General features: G+C 50.7%; 7 protein-coding genes across 7 annotated transcripts; 2 read left to right on the forward strand and 5 right to left on the reverse strand.

Annotated features, from left to right (window-relative positions):
- Window positions 1-33: 33 nt before the first annotated feature.
- Window positions 34-568, forward strand: PFICI_13433 (uncharacterized protein; the record flags this gene model as incomplete). Its single annotated transcript, XM_007842014.1, has 2 exons — window positions 34-184; window positions 243-568. The coding sequence occupies 2 exons, from the start codon at window positions 34-36 to the stop codon at window positions 566-568; spliced, it is 477 nt and encodes a 158-aa protein (XP_007840205.1).
- Window positions 569-783: 215 nt separating this feature from the next.
- Window positions 784-2,379, reverse strand: PFICI_13434 (uncharacterized protein; the record flags this gene model as incomplete). Its single annotated transcript, XM_007842015.1, has 3 exons — window positions 784-2,192; window positions 2,241-2,268; window positions 2,320-2,379. The coding sequence occupies 3 exons, from the start codon at window positions 2,377-2,379 to the stop codon at window positions 784-786; spliced, it is 1,497 nt and encodes a 498-aa protein (XP_007840206.1).
- A 692-nt stretch (window positions 2,380-3,071) lies between these two features.
- Window positions 3,072-4,833, reverse strand: PFICI_13435 (uncharacterized protein; the record flags this gene model as incomplete). The annotated part of the gene is made up of 3 exons (XM_007842016.1): window positions 3,072-4,281; window positions 4,341-4,614; window positions 4,689-4,833. The coding sequence occupies 3 exons, from the start codon at window positions 4,831-4,833 to the stop codon at window positions 3,072-3,074; spliced, it is 1,629 nt and encodes a 542-aa protein (XP_007840207.1).
- Window positions 4,834-6,162: 1,329 nt separating this feature from the next.
- PFICI_13436 (uncharacterized protein) lies at window positions 6,163-7,933 on the forward strand (the record flags this gene model as incomplete). The annotated part of the gene is made up of 3 exons (XM_007842017.1): window positions 6,163-6,279; window positions 6,347-6,831; window positions 6,907-7,933. The coding sequence occupies 3 exons, from the start codon at window positions 6,163-6,165 to the stop codon at window positions 7,931-7,933; spliced, it is 1,629 nt and encodes a 542-aa protein (XP_007840208.1).
- A 227-nt stretch (window positions 7,934-8,160) lies between these two features.
- PFICI_13437 (uncharacterized protein) lies at window positions 8,161-9,216 on the reverse strand (the record flags this gene model as incomplete). The annotated part of the gene is made up of 1 exon (XM_007842018.1): window positions 8,161-9,216. One exon carries the CDS (start codon window positions 9,214-9,216, stop codon window positions 8,161-8,163), a length of 1,056 nt encoding a protein of 351 aa, XP_007840209.1.
- Window positions 9,217-10,133: 917 nt separating this feature from the next.
- PFICI_13438 (uncharacterized protein) lies at window positions 10,134-12,768 on the reverse strand (the record flags this gene model as incomplete). The annotated part of the gene is made up of 2 exons (XM_007842019.1): window positions 10,134-10,473; window positions 10,526-12,768. The coding sequence occupies 2 exons, from the start codon at window positions 12,766-12,768 to the stop codon at window positions 10,134-10,136; spliced, it is 2,583 nt and encodes an 860-aa protein (XP_007840210.1).
- Window positions 12,769-14,841: 2,073 nt separating this feature from the next.
- On the reverse strand, window positions 14,842-16,683 carry PFICI_13439 (uncharacterized protein; the record flags this gene model as incomplete). Its single annotated transcript, XM_007842020.1, has 5 exons — window positions 14,842-15,502; window positions 15,590-15,938; window positions 15,996-16,248; window positions 16,301-16,473; window positions 16,539-16,683. 5 exons carry the CDS (start codon window positions 16,681-16,683, stop codon window positions 14,842-14,844), a joined length of 1,581 nt encoding a protein of 526 aa, XP_007840211.1.
- Between the last annotated feature and the right edge of the window lie 260 nt (window positions 16,684-16,943).

The raw sequence follows: 16,943 nt of genomic DNA on the forward strand, positions 1-16,943 counted from the left end.
ATGAGAAATACGGCATTCATAAGGTTTTACAGTATGACATCGAAAGCAAAACTCAACGTACAGTCCTTTCCCCGACCTCCACTGCTGGAGCGCACACCTCGTCATTTACAGATCAAATGGGGTGACAAGTTAATCGCCGACACCAAGGAGTCCTTTTGGGTTCTCGAAACCCATCACCCTCCCAGTACGACTCAATTCCCTCGCTCACTTGCAAGGCTCTTTCTGACATCTAACCTCACCAGCCTATTATCTTCCGCCGTCCTCGGTCAAGCTTCCCCTGACTCGGACACCTCGGTCGTCGTATTGTGAATGGAAAGGAAGGGCAACGTACTATTCCATTGAGTTGGATGGCAACAAAGTATCAAACCGTATATGGTCATATGACAACCCCACGCGAGGTTTCGAGCCACTCAAGGACTTTTTGTCCTTTTACGCTGGACCGTGGGACTGTGTCGTGGACGGCGAAAAGGTCGAGGCACAGCCTGGCGACTTTTATGGTGGTTGGGTCACTAGTGATATCGACGGGATTGTTAAGGGCAAGAATGGCAATTTTGATCCAGTGATTTAGATGTACGAGTTCAGTATAAAAGTTTCGGCTTTCTTATAACCTATAGACAATGGTTCAGGCCGAGTGACATAGTGAATCTACCTAGACATACTTGTATCGAATATTCTCAATAGCCTCTGTTTCTAGTGAACATCTTTGAATGAATAAAACGGCTGCGACTTCGTAACATCTTGACTAACATCAACATTCCCAACAGAAATGTATCGATTTTCGGTTTAAGCTCGTCCAGACTGTTGGGAAATCGCTTCTACTTGCTCCACTCCCGCCTCGTCCCCAGCGATATCCTTGGTCATTTTGGTATGTTCCCTCTGAACGTCCGTCTCGTCCACCAGGACAACCTTGTCGCCAAAGTCCCTGGCGATTTCCTCCAACGTCTTCCTCCGCGTCTCGGGAAAGTAGAACCACGCCAAAACGAGGAAGAAGAGCGTGCACGCGACAAAGACGTAGTAATAGTTTTCCTTGATATTGGCAAACGCGCTGGGCCCAGCTTCCGTCACGGCCACGTTGACAATAAAGTGGCTAGCCGCGGCGAGGCCCATAATTTTGCTCCGCAGCGTAATGGGGAGAACCTCGGCCCCGTATAGCCAGGTCGTGCTGTTGAGCATGCCGTAGTAGCACACGACAAAGAGATAGATGCCCAGCACGGCGAAACCCTTGCCGACTCTGTTGGACGAGTTTTGGAATGCCCGTTGCATGACAGCGGCGTAGATCTCAATGACAATGATGCCGGCAAGCCCAGCAATGATCATCTTCCTGCGACCCCACTGGTCGGTCAGATATCGAGTGGTGAGTGCGTTGGAGGCGAATGCAATAGTTCCATACACAGCCGCAAGAGCCAGGATGGTGTTTCTCTCAATGCCCAGAGACTGGTACAATATGGTCTGGTAGTACTGGATGACGTTGACGCCAGTCAGACTCGTCATGGTCTGCACGGCTATAGAGACGAGGGCGCGGTGACGATACAGCTTAAATGCCTCGCGCACCGACTTGATCTCTCGAGACATTTCGTATTCAATCTGTGCCCTCATGAAAGCAAATTCTTCTTGCGCCTCGTGTGACTGCAAGTCTCTTCGGATCTTGATAAACTCTCTGCGAGCGTAATCAATCTGTCCCGCCCTGATGAGCTGCCTCGGAGAGTTGGGCATAAAGGTGGAAAGGCCAATGAACATGACGACGCCCCATGGGATCTGGATGCCCAAGGGCAACCGCCACTGCGTCGCACCGTAGGGAGCAAAGCCGCAAGCAAACCCGACCCAATTGGACATCATGGTGCCGAAAGAGATGCCACATCCAGAGATGCCTCCAATAAGACCTCTCTGCTCGGGGGCCGAGATTTCGCTGAGGTAGATGGGCACAGTTGCGACCAGTCCGCCCACCGCATATCCCGCCAGTGCGCGGCCAGCCAAGAAGACGCCGATATTGACTGACGCGGTCTGAATTACGGTGCCAATAGTGACAATGACACACATGAGCTGCATGAAGCGGATGCGGCCAAGCTTGTCACCAATAAAGGTTTGTGTCAGGGCGCCCAGGGCTTCGCCTGCAATATAGACGGCCACGACTGCTCCTGTCAGGCCATTGGAGGGGTGATGCATATACTCGATCCAGCTCTGATGTGCAATAGCTTATGATTGTTAATTTCAGATAAACAATCGCGGTCCGTGGTACTCACTTGTTGTTGCTATGCCAGTATCGAATCCCTAGAGCTCGTAAGCAACTGCTTATGAAATCGTGGAGAGATGGCCACTTACAAACAAGAATGTACCAATAGATGCGAAGAGCGCAATTCCGATAGTATACCAACCAGCCATCTCGATGCTTCAGTTTCGGGTTTCCAATGTGAAAACTCGTTGTATTCCATCGCTGCAAAGGAACAAGTCCTTTGCCAAACTTTACCAGAACATAGCAGAGTACAAATACTCCTACCAGAACAGACGACGATCCCCTGAAGGGTGATTCTAAGCGCCCGTTCCCCCACATAACGGGAGGGGATCTGCACAGAAAGTTGGAGGAGGTCGGGGAACAATGTCGCGGGGATTGCGGGGGTGGTCCTCCCCCATGATTTTAGCTCCCCAGTTGAGGTGGAACGTTAATGAGGAGAGCACCGTGACGGGGACCATATGACGGCACTTGGGCCGGAGCAGGATCGTACGGTTGGGGGTCAAGACTTATCAGTGCTGAAAGATCGGTACAGCATTGGTGAGTATTATCATGTCATGGACTATAGTATTGGAGGTCCTAGAGCTCTCAATCGCGTTAGTTGAATCGAAATGGAAAAGGTTCTTGAATACAGTCTATCAAGTTTCTACATCTATTCATTCTGGTCCATAGTACTAATCCATGGCTACCACTGTATAGCAACGCTTTGACAGTGGAGATCCCATGGTCATGCATACCTTGTAAGACAACAAATGCTTTTCCCAATATGCATTCTTGATTTCCACTCCTTCTTTATAGGTATCCGCTCAGATGCTTCGGACTTTTGATGAATAATGTCGTCACATCATTTCAAACCGGCGCGCCTCAGGCTATGTGGGCTTCTGCTTCTAATCGTCTCACCCTGTCGTGGTAAAGCCAGAGACCCATTTGTCGATTCTTTATCAATATTTTTCGGCTCCTTTGGTTCCTCTTCAATTTCACTGTCAGAGTCGTCCAGGCTATCCAACTGGAACGATTGCTCCTCGTCAAGCTCTCGTCTTCCCCGGGATGAACCACTCATCGTCTCTGCATCGTTGTTTTTCTCGTTTTGGTAGAGCTTCATATTCACAAACATGGCGTAGAGTCCAAGGTCGTAAGCCAGGCGACAGCTGCCAGCCACGACAAAGGCGATCCAAAATCTGTCGCCAGAGGCCAGAATACCCGTAAGAGTCGGCCCAGTCATGGCCGCGAGCGTCCGTAGCATGGCAGTGACACCCATGACGGCGGTCCGCTCCTCCGACTTGACGACAGCGGCGATAAAGGCCGTGCGGGGAGCCTGGTCCATGTTGTTGAGGCCCGCTCGGAGGAAGAGCAGAGCCGCTGCCAACCAAAAGACGGGAGGGAATGGGAACAGCAACACTGCGGCCGACGATGGGACATGGGTGAAAACCATGGTGTTGATCAAGCCGATGCGCCGCGCCAGCGGACCTGCAAACACCGAGGAAATGGCCCCCAAGAAATAGGCCACCGAATTGATATCGCCCAGAGTGGCCTTGCTAGGGTGAAAGGTCTGATCCAAATAATAGTTTGTCATCGAGTACGGGACCATGCCGTCGGCGAGGGAGTCCACGGCCAATAGAAACCAGAGTTTATACATGACAGACCTCGTCGGCGCCGATATGTCCGCCAGCCGAGTCGAAAACCAAGTCACGGACCGCATAAACCAGTTGCGGGCTGGTCTGGTCTCCTCGGGCCTGGGTAATTGTACATGGCTGGGATCCGCAACATGTTGCCCCTCGCTTTGTGGCACTTGGACATAGTCCTTTTCAGTCTCGAGCTCGCAAGCTTCCGTCAATAGAAAAGTCAAGAGCGCATTGACGATGCCCATGACGGCGTATATCCAGAATATCGCGTGGTAAGCATCAATCGTCGTCCAGCCGTCTCTGACTTCCAGCACACGGATGATTCGGCCTGAGGCCTCGCTGCCGAATGCAGACCCCAGTGTGGACGTTGTGACATACCACGCGAGGACATCGGATCTCGTCTCAGGTGTGGTAAGTTGAGACAGGATGGACCTGGTAGATGGTGTAAGTGTACCGGAAACTCTAATTCGAATGACGATGATTACGCTTACTCTTCGATACTGCGAAAAGGACCAAAGTCTCCGCCGGTAATGCTTATGACGCCAAGTATAGCAGCCAATAGAAGGATCCAAAAGTTCTCAAACACGGCAAAGACCAGGCCACTGAAGACCATCAGGAAGGAACCAGCCAACAAGACCTTTCGTCTGCCGAGTTTGTCGGCAACAAGAGTAAGGAACGTGCCGAGAAACACATCTCCGAGTAAAGTCAGGGTCATGAATAACCCAATCTGATGATCTGAAAAATTCAGAGCCGAGAAGAAGATTGCTACGTAAAATATTAGCATCAGGTTTTTTTTTTTTTAATTGGCGTTGGCTGCCAAGGTTCATCGTTTCTCGTACCAAGTATTAGTGAGTTTGCGCCATAGGCAATCATCCGAAAAGACCGAGCCAAGATGATGAAATAGGCATTTCTGCCAGTCTCATGGATCGAAGCGATGCCGAACTCATGGTAGAACCATTTGATCGGCCCAAGGACTGCAGACATCCTCTGTATGTCAAAATAATATCACTTTTGTTTGTTGTACGGAATACAGCAATAGAAAGAGTCTGGGCAGACGGCCCGGGCCCAACATTGAAAAAAACAGTCTGGAGAAGCGGGGCGTTCGGCTCTGAGGCGGGCGCCTTGCCGGTGTCGGCACCGATGACATCGCTAATAACGCCCGAGATGGGATGGCGGTGGGTGGTGGCTGGTGGGAATGGCCTCTGAATGAAGCTAGTCTTTTAGTGATCTGAGCTATGAGATATGAGGGAAATTGTGTGATTCGGTGAACGTCTTGAGTCATGGATCTCTGCAAATCGGTAGGATTGCAGCTGGGCCAATCGGCTCTACACCAAGATACTCACTTGCAAGGTTCAGCAGCAGTCACGCGACCATCAGTAGATGATCGATCACTGCGTAAGAATTGGGCTAAAAAGATTGGACCAAAATGATTGCAATGTCATGAAGTCGCCACTATAGTCCAAATTTAACATGAATACAACGCCATTTTTGTGCTGGCATGATTATACTATAAACAAATTCACATTCTTCTTGGCATTACCCACATAATACCCCCACAACCTATTATACAGACTGCGACTGGTGCTGTACAGAGTACTCCTCAGACCCAAACCTTACAACTTACACGGGCAGAGGATATGCCAGGTAATCATCAACGTATTTCGAGTTTAATAATAAATTTTGCTTAGAAGGGAGTTCTCATCATTATGCATATGAACCTCTGCCAGAAATAGGGCAATGCCATTACATATAAACATGATCTGAACTCGCCTTCGCTTCCTGCTTTCAATTGTGGTATTTCCATGGCTTTAAGGGAGGGGCGCCAAGATCCATTGCCAGGTGGTAAGTCGCTGTGGAACTTGTCAAGAGAAGTGACTGGAGAGGGGGAAACCAGTCAAGTTCAATCGCCCAGAATGTTAAAGTGAAGGGGGGAAAAGAAAGAAAACAAAAAGAACTGAATAATAGGCCAATAGCTTGCAAATTATAGAGAGAAATGCGGGAAACATAAACCACTGGGAACTGCACCAACGGGGCACAGCGCGGGAATTGGACCAGGCTACTACAAGCTGACCAAAAAGCGTTTACGGGACGTGATCCCGCCCCGCCTCGCTGTAGAGCCCAGACCATGACAAAGATATGTAGTAACAATCATTCTACTGCCAATCAGCATAAAGGTAAAATCATCCATGCTACTGCCAGCTCTTCGGATTTCTGCTCAAATGTGTCCCGGTTGCATCGAATGAAGAAAGGCTCTATTCAACCCTTGGTGCATTACCTTTTTCGTCCCACCCTTGGTTGTTGAACGACATTGTCATGGCTCAGCTTGGGGCGACCACTGTGGTCGCAACAGCGGTTACTTTGCTCGCTCTGTTTGTATCCAGATTCCTCACGAACCGAAGACATGTGAGGAAGCTGCAGGAAGCCAAAGCAGTGAGTTGAAGTCTCCACGCGCCGGGCAAGGTTCTTTTGATCAGGCTGATACGTGATTCGGCCTCAGCCAATGCCGGCGTACCATCCAGTCTTTGGTCACTTGGTCGCGGTAAAGAAAGCCATGCAGAATCTGCCACGAAATGTCACCACGCACGTCATGGTGCGGGTGATAGCAAAGCAGTTTCCCAAGGGCATCTTCTATCTCAATCTATGGCCTTTTAACAAGACTCTCATGGTTGTCGCCAATCCATACACCGCAGCCCAGATTGAGGCTGCCTTTCTCGACAAGCCGCAAGTCATAACTGACACATTGGAGGTTATTATGGGCGGGCCTTCACTGATGACGATGCATGGAGGCACCTGGAAAAAATGGCGTGCACTCTTCAACCCAGGATTTGCCCCCAACTACATTACGAGGCTTGCTCCAGCGATTGCGGACGAAACCGCAGTCTTGTGCCAGTTGCTGCATGATGCTGCGAGGCAGGGGGATATGTTCCAGCTGGAAGAATATACATTACGCCTAACATTTGACATAATCAGCCAGGTAACTCTGTAAGTGGTTTCTCGCCGCCATCAGTCTTAACCTTCCTATCAAGGGCTCATACTAATCGTTACTTCCGCATAAAGCGGTTCTCGCCTGCACTACCAGACTCAAGGAAGTGTTCTAGCGGATGGCGTGCGGCGACAGGTTTATTGGACGCCGTTTGCAACGTCATTCAATCCATTTCGCCGCTTTCTCAGTCCTCGCCCCTTGATACAAAAATATACCAGTTTCTGCATAGATCGCTACCTCAGCGGTGAGATCGACAAGAGGTTTGATGAGCTAGTACAGTCTCGTCGAGACCCTGCAAAGCATATACAAGCTAGATCTGTGCTTTCCTTAGTCATGGATGAGTATCTGAAGGACGTGAGTGATACAAAAGAGCTTTCAAGAGAAGCCTTTAAACAACTCGTAATACCACAACTTCGTTTGTTCCTTTACGCTGGACATGATACGACTAGCAGTACCCTGTTGTACTGCTACTATCTCCTCTTCCAGCATCCGGATATCCTGGAAAAGGTCCGAAGTGAGCACGATACCGTCTTTGGATCCGACTTTTCCATAGAGCATATTCAACAGGAAGTGACCAGAGATGCAACTCAGTTTAACAAAATCCCATACACCCAAGCAGTCATCAAAGAAGTGCTTCGCCTTTTCCCGCCCGGCGCAAGCATTCGCGACGGTCGCTCTGACCTGATATTGACAGATGAGGATGGTAAACAATACCCCACTGAAGATTGTTACATATGGACTCTCAATCTAGTCATGCACCACAGCCCCGAGGTCTTTGCAAAGCCTGATGAGTTTATACCAGATCGATGGCTAGTAGAGCCTCACGATCCTCTTTACCCCAAAAAGGGATCTTGGAGAGCATTTGAATGGGGCCCACGTGCCTGCATCGGACAGACACTTGCACAGTTGGAACTCAAGGTGGTGCTAGTCATGACGCTCAGGATGTTTGACATCAATGTTGCGTACGCTGAATGGGACAAGAAGCATGCAAAGAAGGGCATCACCACCGTGGAAGGAAACCGAGTATACCAGGCGGAGATGGGAGGTGCTGGCTCTCATCCCGTTGACGGGTTTCCAGTAAAGATTACATTGAGGGCATAGTAACACAATATTCACTCTGTAGAAAGGGATCAAGATTTCTCCTCGACAGACGTTTCCTTTGCAATAGGTGCCTACGACTATCTATTGATCACCGCACATTGTATTATTACTAATGATCAATCCGTACCAACAAATCGACGCCGAGAAAGCGGGCCTGTCCGCAGCGTAACCCGGCACCTACTAGTACCTACCTTGTAGTCCCAACGGCGAGAGGAATCTCCTAGCAGTCACAAGGAATCATACAAAGCAATAAACTCCTTGCGTCTCACCATACAGTCATCCCGTACCACAACCCAACGCACCTGCAAGCCACTCGCCTCGAGCGCCCGCACATCAGAAAGACTCTGCCTAGCCGCATCCATGATCATGGCCGTAAGCCCGCCGTGCATCTCCTGCTCGCGGCCGGCGTGTCCACCCACGGCCATCATGACCAAGCCAGTGGGCTCGCCGACATCATCATCATCATCGTCTCGACTGCTGCTGGGAGGTTGAAGCAGCCGGACCGGCAGGAGCGTGTCCTCAGCCGAGCGGGCCTCGATCATGACCACCTCGGTCCACCGCCGTCCGAAGCCCAGGTAGAGCGTGCGCAGGTTGGGCGCGAAGCGAAAAGGTTGGTCATTGCCGGTCCTCTCGGCCTGGCGGAGGAGCACGCGGAAGGTATGGTGGTCCAAAAGGAGATTCTCCAGCCAATCCAAATGCAGCCGTCCGTTCTCAACTTGACCCAGAGTACTCCCGTCATCATGTACTGGTCGCTCTTCGGAAAGTAGCAGGAGCATCGAGGCCACCTCGGGCCCGACGTAAAAGACGGTCCCGCGGGGCATCGGACGCTGACCCATGTCACGGTGCCGCTCGGGCGTCGACCGCGTGAGGCCTTGGTTAATCAAGTACCGATGGGAACCCGGATCCGTCAGCTGGCGCACGGGCAAAAGCGCCGGACAGCAGCGCCTCTCGACCTCGGCGCGCACGAGACGATTGCCCGTGTGCCATAGGCCGCGGTCTTTGCTCTTGATGCCGCGCGTCAGGACGTGAGGCTCTGGCTCCTGGCCATTGTCGTGTGCCATGATGGTGAGGGTCTGTATCGGCGGGATTAGTTCTTCGTCTAGGCGCTCTTGCAGAACCATGGTGCGGAGCTCGGCTGGGAGTTCTTGGAATCTAGGAAAAGCCGCTGGGGCAGCTTCTTGAACCTCGTCACCTGGCTGCTCACCACCATGGTACTCATGGGAGGAAACTGAAATGTAAGGTGGGTTATCTCCATCCGAGGTATGTTGTCTGTATGATGACATTTTGCATAACGATATGGCAACGTGTTGATATCGTCTTCTAAAAATAACATATTTATTTATTAGAGTCCAACCTTTTTGCCTCTCATGATGTCCCTTTTATTATTTTGAGATAACATGATATCTAACCCTTTGATTCATGGCAAATTGAAGCCAGTTCATATTGCTCATGGCGAGGACTTTATTGAATATGAAAAGTACTTGTGAATCGGAGGTGAGTTGAAACAGTAATCGTGCCTATGCCAGTCATCAAGCTTGTATCACGATGAGTAGTCAAATATCGGCAAGGTTTAAAGAATGTAGGTAGGTTCTGGGTGTCCAAACATTAAATTCAATCCTCATGAGACCTAAGATACTGATTTCTAATCCGTCAGTCTATTGAGCCCACATAACAAGACGACGTAGACACAAGTGGGAGACGATAGACGTGTTGAGCGCCGATTGGCAACAAGTGCATACAATCCAAGTTAGCAAGGCGACACGTGAACAGGATAAATAAACTGAAAAGTTATTGAATGGAGATGAATTTCCTTGCTTTCTATTATCTGTCATGGTGATCACGATCTTTCCTAGCCAACAAGGCCGAGGGGTATTATATCCGTGGTCATTCCTTGTAGAATAACTGCATCATCAGAAATCCTGCGCACAACCTGTGCCAGTCATCCATGGACATCTCTATGGAACTAATTCAGAAAAGTGGTATCAACAAGAGTGAGAGTGAGAGTTCCTTCCATAGTATGCGCCATCGCAGTGGACTGTTCCAAGTCACTGTCGTTACGCCCCCAAAAATCATTCACAAACCTACTCGTCTTCAACGAGTTTCAAAAAATCGCTATGAGCAAGGACCAAACGCCATATATGTGGTGATCCCAGGAGTGGGATACCTGCCAGGGAAGAGAAACGGTCATGTCGAGACCAAATCACCTATCTCGATCCGCAGTTGAATCACGGGATCTTGAGCGCCTTGGGTTGGACACTTCTCTGAGGCTTCTGGACAGAGTAGAAAACCAACTCTCTTGGGGCTGGCTTCTCCGCGAAGTAGATGAGAGAATTCCTTGCTCCACATCAGAATCATTATCATCGGCCGATCGTTCAGCTGAATTATTCAACGACGTGGACGCTTCGGCACCGAAATCGTCATCACTATCGTCACGATACGGCTCGTAGCGTGGACTAGAAGGCGAGCCTCGCGCAAGTGACCGGACGACATCTCCTTTGCAGATAGGGCACGTGCGACGACGAGTGGTCAACCAAGGTGTGCTGCATATCATTAGTGACAAAACTTGGATCATTCGTGTGGGGTTTGACTCACATGCACTCAACGTGGAATTCATGGCCGCAAGGGAGGCTCATGACCTGACTCACGCCATCGACATATTCTTCAAGACACACAACGCATTCGACTTGCCTTCCCATATACTTTTTCCACTCACTTGGTTTCTCCTGCGGTGGCGATCTGGGGACCTGTAGAGAAGAATTGACCTGTAGTAAATCGCTTGCAATACCAGTAGTTGTCCTAGAACGAGGTCTGGGTCGCGAAGTGCTCTGCTGACCTTGCAACAAGGGGGTCGTTGGCGAGGGCGGCGAAGGTGAGGGCGGTCGAGTGACTCTAGGCGATTGACTTGGAGTCGATGCCACTGTGTGGAATGTCCTGACAGGCAATCTCTCCACTACTGACTTGGGAGCCCTCCACCTGCGACGGCGAATGCGCGCGCGCAAGATCAAGAGTGCATAGACGACAGTCAAAGTAATCAGCGGGCTAATGACAAGAACCAGAAGCGTATCGAAAAACGGGCTTGCACCACTAGTGGGCGTGATGATAACCCAAAGACCATCATGTTCCGGCGGGGTTAGCTCGCCAGGAGCTGGCTTTTCAGCAATTGGGGTCTTGATGGGAGGTGGATGAGGATGTGTTTCAGGAACTTCTTCTTCTTCTCCATGACCTCCAAACAGTTTCGACAGGAATCCATGATGCTCGTCAGCGTCTGGCCTTGGCTTCTCTGCCTTGAATGCAGGAGCTTTTACCCGTGAGGCACCATCAGGCGAATATTCTCCACTGCCGGGAGTAATGCTGCCGCCATTGGGTCGATTGGCATCTTTGGTCTTCTTCTCATCCACTTTATTCGAGTTGGCCTTGTTTCCAGATGGCGATTTGGTGCCGTCCTTGCTGATACCCTTGGAGTCCTCATCCTCTTGGAGAGAAGAGCCAAGCAGATCAGGATCCCTCCAGTCCTCGACACCGATGCGGAATCCATCGCCCGAGGGCTTGTCCATTTTGGTATCGGGATGCTTTCCAGCTTTGGCTGCCTTCTCTCGGCTGCTTTTGATGGCTTCGTCCTGGCTATCAGAAAATTCGTCAACGAGGACCCAATCATGCTGGCCACTGCTTGGTGGGCGACTCCTCTCTGCAGTGTTTGCACCCGAGTCCCAACGGAAGATGCTCGAAAGCCAGCCACGGCTCGAGACCTCGGGCTTGTTGCCCTCCCCGGTAGTGGCGCCAGCTGTCTTCTTCAGAGCTGGTGTCTTCATCCCAGAAGCATCAGTCGCCCTCGGGAGTTCAGTGGTTGTTGCAGTTTGCAGGCGGGCTTTCCTTCGAGCCTTGTCAGAGTTTTGGACTTGGTACGAAGACTTGCCGTTCTCGTCGATAATGTCCTCGATAAAACTTCCAGGCTGCATCAGAGATGACAGCAAGTATGCCGTGGTTCGTGATGTGAAGATAGAAGGAATCGTCACATTTGAAGTGTCGCCCCGCGCGTACATCTGGATCAATGGTCCTCCGCGCTGGTTGTCTCCCACGATCAGAGCAATGGCACCGCGTCTTTGCGCCCATTTCACCTTTTCGAGGAAACCACAGCCACCGCGACTGAGCAGCACGATCTTGCCAGCAATTTCGGCTCCTTCTTGTATCGACTGGATATCGGCGTGGGCTGGCATTGACAAGGCAGCTGCATCATTCTGCATTCTAGAACTGTCCAAGCCCGCGTGAAGGTAGTCGTCGGTGCCATCATTGACAGCCTTGTTCTTGGAGGTTGATTCGGTCTTTGAGGACGAGAAACGGTCGAGCATGGGCGTTTTCAATCCAGCATCTCGCTTGCCGTTCTTGCTACTGCCGGCGGAAGCTCCCGGTTTTGTCTTGTCATTCATCTTCTTGACCGAGCTCTTCAAGGCAGCGATACTTCCGCCATCCCATCCGGGTACGTCGCTGCAGCCCTGTTCGCCATCACTCTCCTCGCCATCCTGAAGGCTCTCCTCGGTGAAACCACTACCAATCCATAGCTGACCGCTCAGGCCTTTGCTCGGCAGAGGGGGGCCAAACGCGGCTGGGCGTGCAGCAAGGGAGGTGCTATTGTCGTCTGCGATGGTAATGATTGCATTTGGGGAAAATAGCGAAAACGGTGCCGACCATGAGAAGAACGACCGGAAGCCAGAATCCCGTGTAGAAGGCGGTGCTGAAATTGCAGTAGATGTTCGGGCGGCCGCGGCGATAGAGCGACAGAGAAGGAAGAGACAGGCGGCGAAGAAGAGGGATAGAATGGCGATTCTCGGAGGACGCATGATTGCGACTTTTGGAAGGCCAGAGCGTGGTAACAGTACCTAGCCCCCGTCCTCAAATGGCCACAACGGGGCCTGATGCTCTGATTGATTTTTTTTTTCCTTTAAATAAAGTGAAGAAGAGGTTGATCGTAGCACCGGGCTTGCGTCGTTGTGAAAAGTTTGGAAAATGTGCTGTTCGTGTCTAACGTAGATGCAGCGCTCAATTCACCATGTCGTTTCTGAACCACCCCATTCGGGCCTCCGGGAGAGCAACTGGGGGGGGTTGACTGGCACAAGACCAGGGATATCGCACGAGGAAGGGGAGGCAAAAAGAGAAGAGGTTGTCAAGATGGACGCGGCGGGAAACGGAATAAAAGATGAAGGAGAAAAGTGAACCTCGAAATGGAGGCGCAAGCAAGCGAAGGAGAAGTGAGGGAGTCACGAGGCCGAAAAAGGATTGGCAAGGACAAGAAAAATCGAGGAGGCAGGAGGTGATGAGGCGTGCCGGTGACACGATGAATGGGGTGAGATGGTGGACCGTGGAGGATGGTGGGTGATGTTACAGTGGGTTCGTGCGGCGGGACGGAGCTCTGGAACTGGAGCTGGGACGACTGGGGCTGGGGACTCACCTGTCAGGGTTGGTGGTGATGCCCAACCTGCTGAGCTAGCCTCTGTGCCTCTCCTTCTGGGGGAGGGGGCCTTGTGCTGTCGGGAGCCCGGGTTTAGAGGGGCTACAGCCTATTGCGTAAATCTAAGGTTCACTAACATGATCGAGCGAGTCTACTTAGTTGCTAAGATCTTTGTTTGCTGCCTCACCATGGCGGAGTTCAAGTGAACTAGGGAGTTAGACAGTGGTCTGCCGGCGGGGTGTGCATGTTTAGACGCTTTAGTCTGGTAGATAAGAGATTTTAGTGCTGGGCGATGATGATGATGTGAATGACTTTTTACTATTGTCACCATGTCTTAGTCTTTTGGCGAACGAATATCAGAAGGGAGCGGAACCGTCCGGAAGCAGTGGGAGATGTTGCAACTGTGCATCGCCAACCGCTTTGGTTTTGCCCTGCATTGATGATGTATGTGTCTTCTGCCCAGTCGCGCGTCTCTTTGCTGCCAAGAAATGCGTTGGACAGAACCGATTTGGGGGGGTCAGTCGAGGTCCCCTCGTGCTTGACGCGCTTGATCGATCCAACGGGTACACGGCGTCAGTCAGGCGCAAGGATCAGTGGGTCATTCACTTGATCAATCCATGAGCAGTCAATTGTGTGTACGTAGGCGGTGGGGGGGGGGGGGGGGGGGGGGGGGGTTCATGGAGTTGTTTTAAAAAGGAATCGAAACATTGAACAACCCCTGCCCATAGATTCAATAAACATGGAGTCACACAGACATTAAGCTAGGTAGTATGTTTCTTTGCTGGGGACAGATGCAGATGCTCTCTCTCTCTCTTTCTATGTGTGTGTTTAAGTGTCTGTGCTGGGATCCCTCCGTCTACTGCGACGCACGTTTCGTTTGCATCAGCTACCATCGTGGACCCTGGCATACGTTTCCGCCATCACATGCATATGGACGTCGCATTTGTTTCGTCTCTTCCCTTCTCACGAATGCCAAGAGTCACACTTCGTGCCCCTTGTTAGGTAAGCTGTCGCTGCTGATCTTATCATTTCCGTCTCATTTTCCAGTGCGCCCACAGATGTTAAGATGCAAACAATGGACGATTTCAAATGCACAAAATGAGGGTTGCATTCCAGAAAGGGAACAAGCATATCGCTCCGCACTCGCAGCACTTGATCATCATGCAGTGCCGGCAAAGTTCTAGACCTTGGCAAAGTGATTTGATAGGCAAGCCACGGGTCAGGCCAGGCTGGATTTGGTCAAGTTCTCGAGGTAGTCATCACTATCACTTTATTTAGTTACATCTAAAAGACAATTCAGGACGACATGTTTGTCTGGTGCTTAATCACAATCGCAATATTGGGAGATTGAAGTACAATTGGTACTATAAGAAGTTGAAATGATAGCAGTGACAACAAGAGATTCTTTTCTTAATAAAAAATAAAAATAAAATAAAGTGATGGGAAATTTGCACCCCAGTTCAGTTCAACGACGTTGTATCCGTACCTTTAGCCCAGTCTGGCGCACAAAGAAACTATTCACCACATTCCACTCCTTCTTCGGATCATCAAGCTCGAATCGAAACTGGGAGATGAGGCTCGGTATAACCTTCAAGACCTCCATAGTGCTAATGTGCTTTCCAATGCACACCCGACTACCAGCGCCAAACGTCAGGTCGGCCTGGTTCATCCGGCGTAGTCGACTCTGGTACGCATCCTCAGTCTCGCCCCGGGCGTCATCTCGCAGCCAGCGCTCCGGCTTAAACATGTCCGGGTCCGCGCCAAAGACGGCCGGGTTCCGGTGGACTACCCATGGGTTGATCCCGACGACGGATCCGGCCGGAACGTATTGCCCGTTGGGAAGGCGCAGACCCTCTGGCGGCACGTAGCGCTCCAAGCTCATGCCCACGCCCGGGTGGATGCGCATAGCCTCTCGTATGACGGCATCTAGGTAAGGGAGTCGTCGGGCATCTTTGAGGGACAGCGGGGTTGCGTCATGGTGGTGGTGGTGGTGCTGCTGGGGCGAGCCGAGGACTTCGTCTTCCAGCCGGGTCCAGATGGCGGGGTCCTTGAGAGCATAGTAGAACACGGCGCGCATCGTGATGGCTGTCGTGTCGGCTCCGGCAATCATGTTGATCATGAGATACCTAGAACAGTTAGAGTAAGCATTGTGGTTCTCAATGGACATGAGGTATGCAAGAGAAAGGTGACTAGATTTTCAAGTCGGTACGCACGAGATGATCTGGGCGTCGTCTACAATGTCTGGATGAAGTTTCTTTGCCTCGATAAAATGATCCAAGTAGTCCGGCTGGGACGCGTCGTGGTAGCTACCGTCCTTGCCGGCGTAGCGATCCAGCAGATGCCTGATGGAAATCTGCGTAATGGTAGCAAAGCCCGGCGGGCCAAAGAATTTACAGACGGGGTTCTTGTCAAAGATGTAATCGAGAAATGGCATCTGGGCAACCATGGCGAAATAGTCCATGGTCTGGTCCGCATTGGCCAAGGTTCCGTCAAAGTCGTGACCCTTGTCGAGATAGCCGATGGGTTGGCTGAATGTGATCTCGCCAACAAGATCCCAGGCGACTAAGTGTTTCCATGTGAGCGTGGTATAGACACAGAGTATGATGGTAATCAACTTACAATAGAGCAGCCATTCTCCAAGATCTAGTACTTTCCCCTCTCCAGTCTTGTCACTTGATTGAGTTGCCAATACTTCGCACAGCTTCTGAATCATTTGGTCCATATGAGTCTCCAAAGCCAATACCCCAGTGGCAGAATACAGCTTTGCGATAGGTCTCTTCTGTCGACTGTGTTCGTGTTGGTTGGTCTCACTGAACAGATTGTAGATGATTTTCCCTTCCGCCTTGGCTGAACTGCCGTGATACATTTCTGTCTATGAGAGTTAATTTGCAAGTCACCCATTTTTTCTTCTTTTGTATGCTCACTTTCTTCCAGTTCCCTTGGATATTATATATAGTCTTGATCAGCTCGGGATAGTCAAGGTCGAGCAGGTTCGGACCCAGTCTAACGATAGGCCCGTACTTCTTATGTAAGTCATGAAAGACTTGATGTGAGTTTCCAGTTGAAACATGGTATAGGCGCCACAGGTTTGTCCATTCTAACCAGACAGAAGTTTAGCACTGACCACTACACCAATCGTATAATGCTGGAGATTTGACTAACTCGCAAGTAGCGGTCCGGGATATTGTCTCAACGGGGATCTGAAGGCAGTCCATAAATACCAGAATAGTAGTATTAGAGGTAAAGACAGGAGTACCAGACTGAAATTCTCCCTCACCACGGCAAGGACTTGAAATTGATAAGACATCGTAGGCGCAGTCATAAAATCAAATTGTCAAACCAGGGAAAAGGTTTATCAGGTGGGCGAAAGAGAGCATTAAAAGCACAGAGCATCATGGCAGAGGCATCGTCATCTAAGGTGTAGACCAACATGAATCAGATTGGTGGCCTTACACTCCATACCAAGGGTATGCCGAGTATTGACGGGAATAAATCTGGCGTCATGCCCGGGCCCAGCGTAGATCTGATTCGCTATAAATGTGACGATATCAGGGTGTGTAGCGTAGC

This window comes from Pestalotiopsis fici, assembly GCF_000516985.1.
Source record: "Pestalotiopsis fici W106-1 unplaced genomic scaffold PFICI_Scf_11, whole genome shotgun sequence".
Lineage (NCBI taxonomy): Eukaryota > Fungi > Ascomycota > Sordariomycetes > Amphisphaeriales > Sporocadaceae > Pestalotiopsis > Pestalotiopsis fici.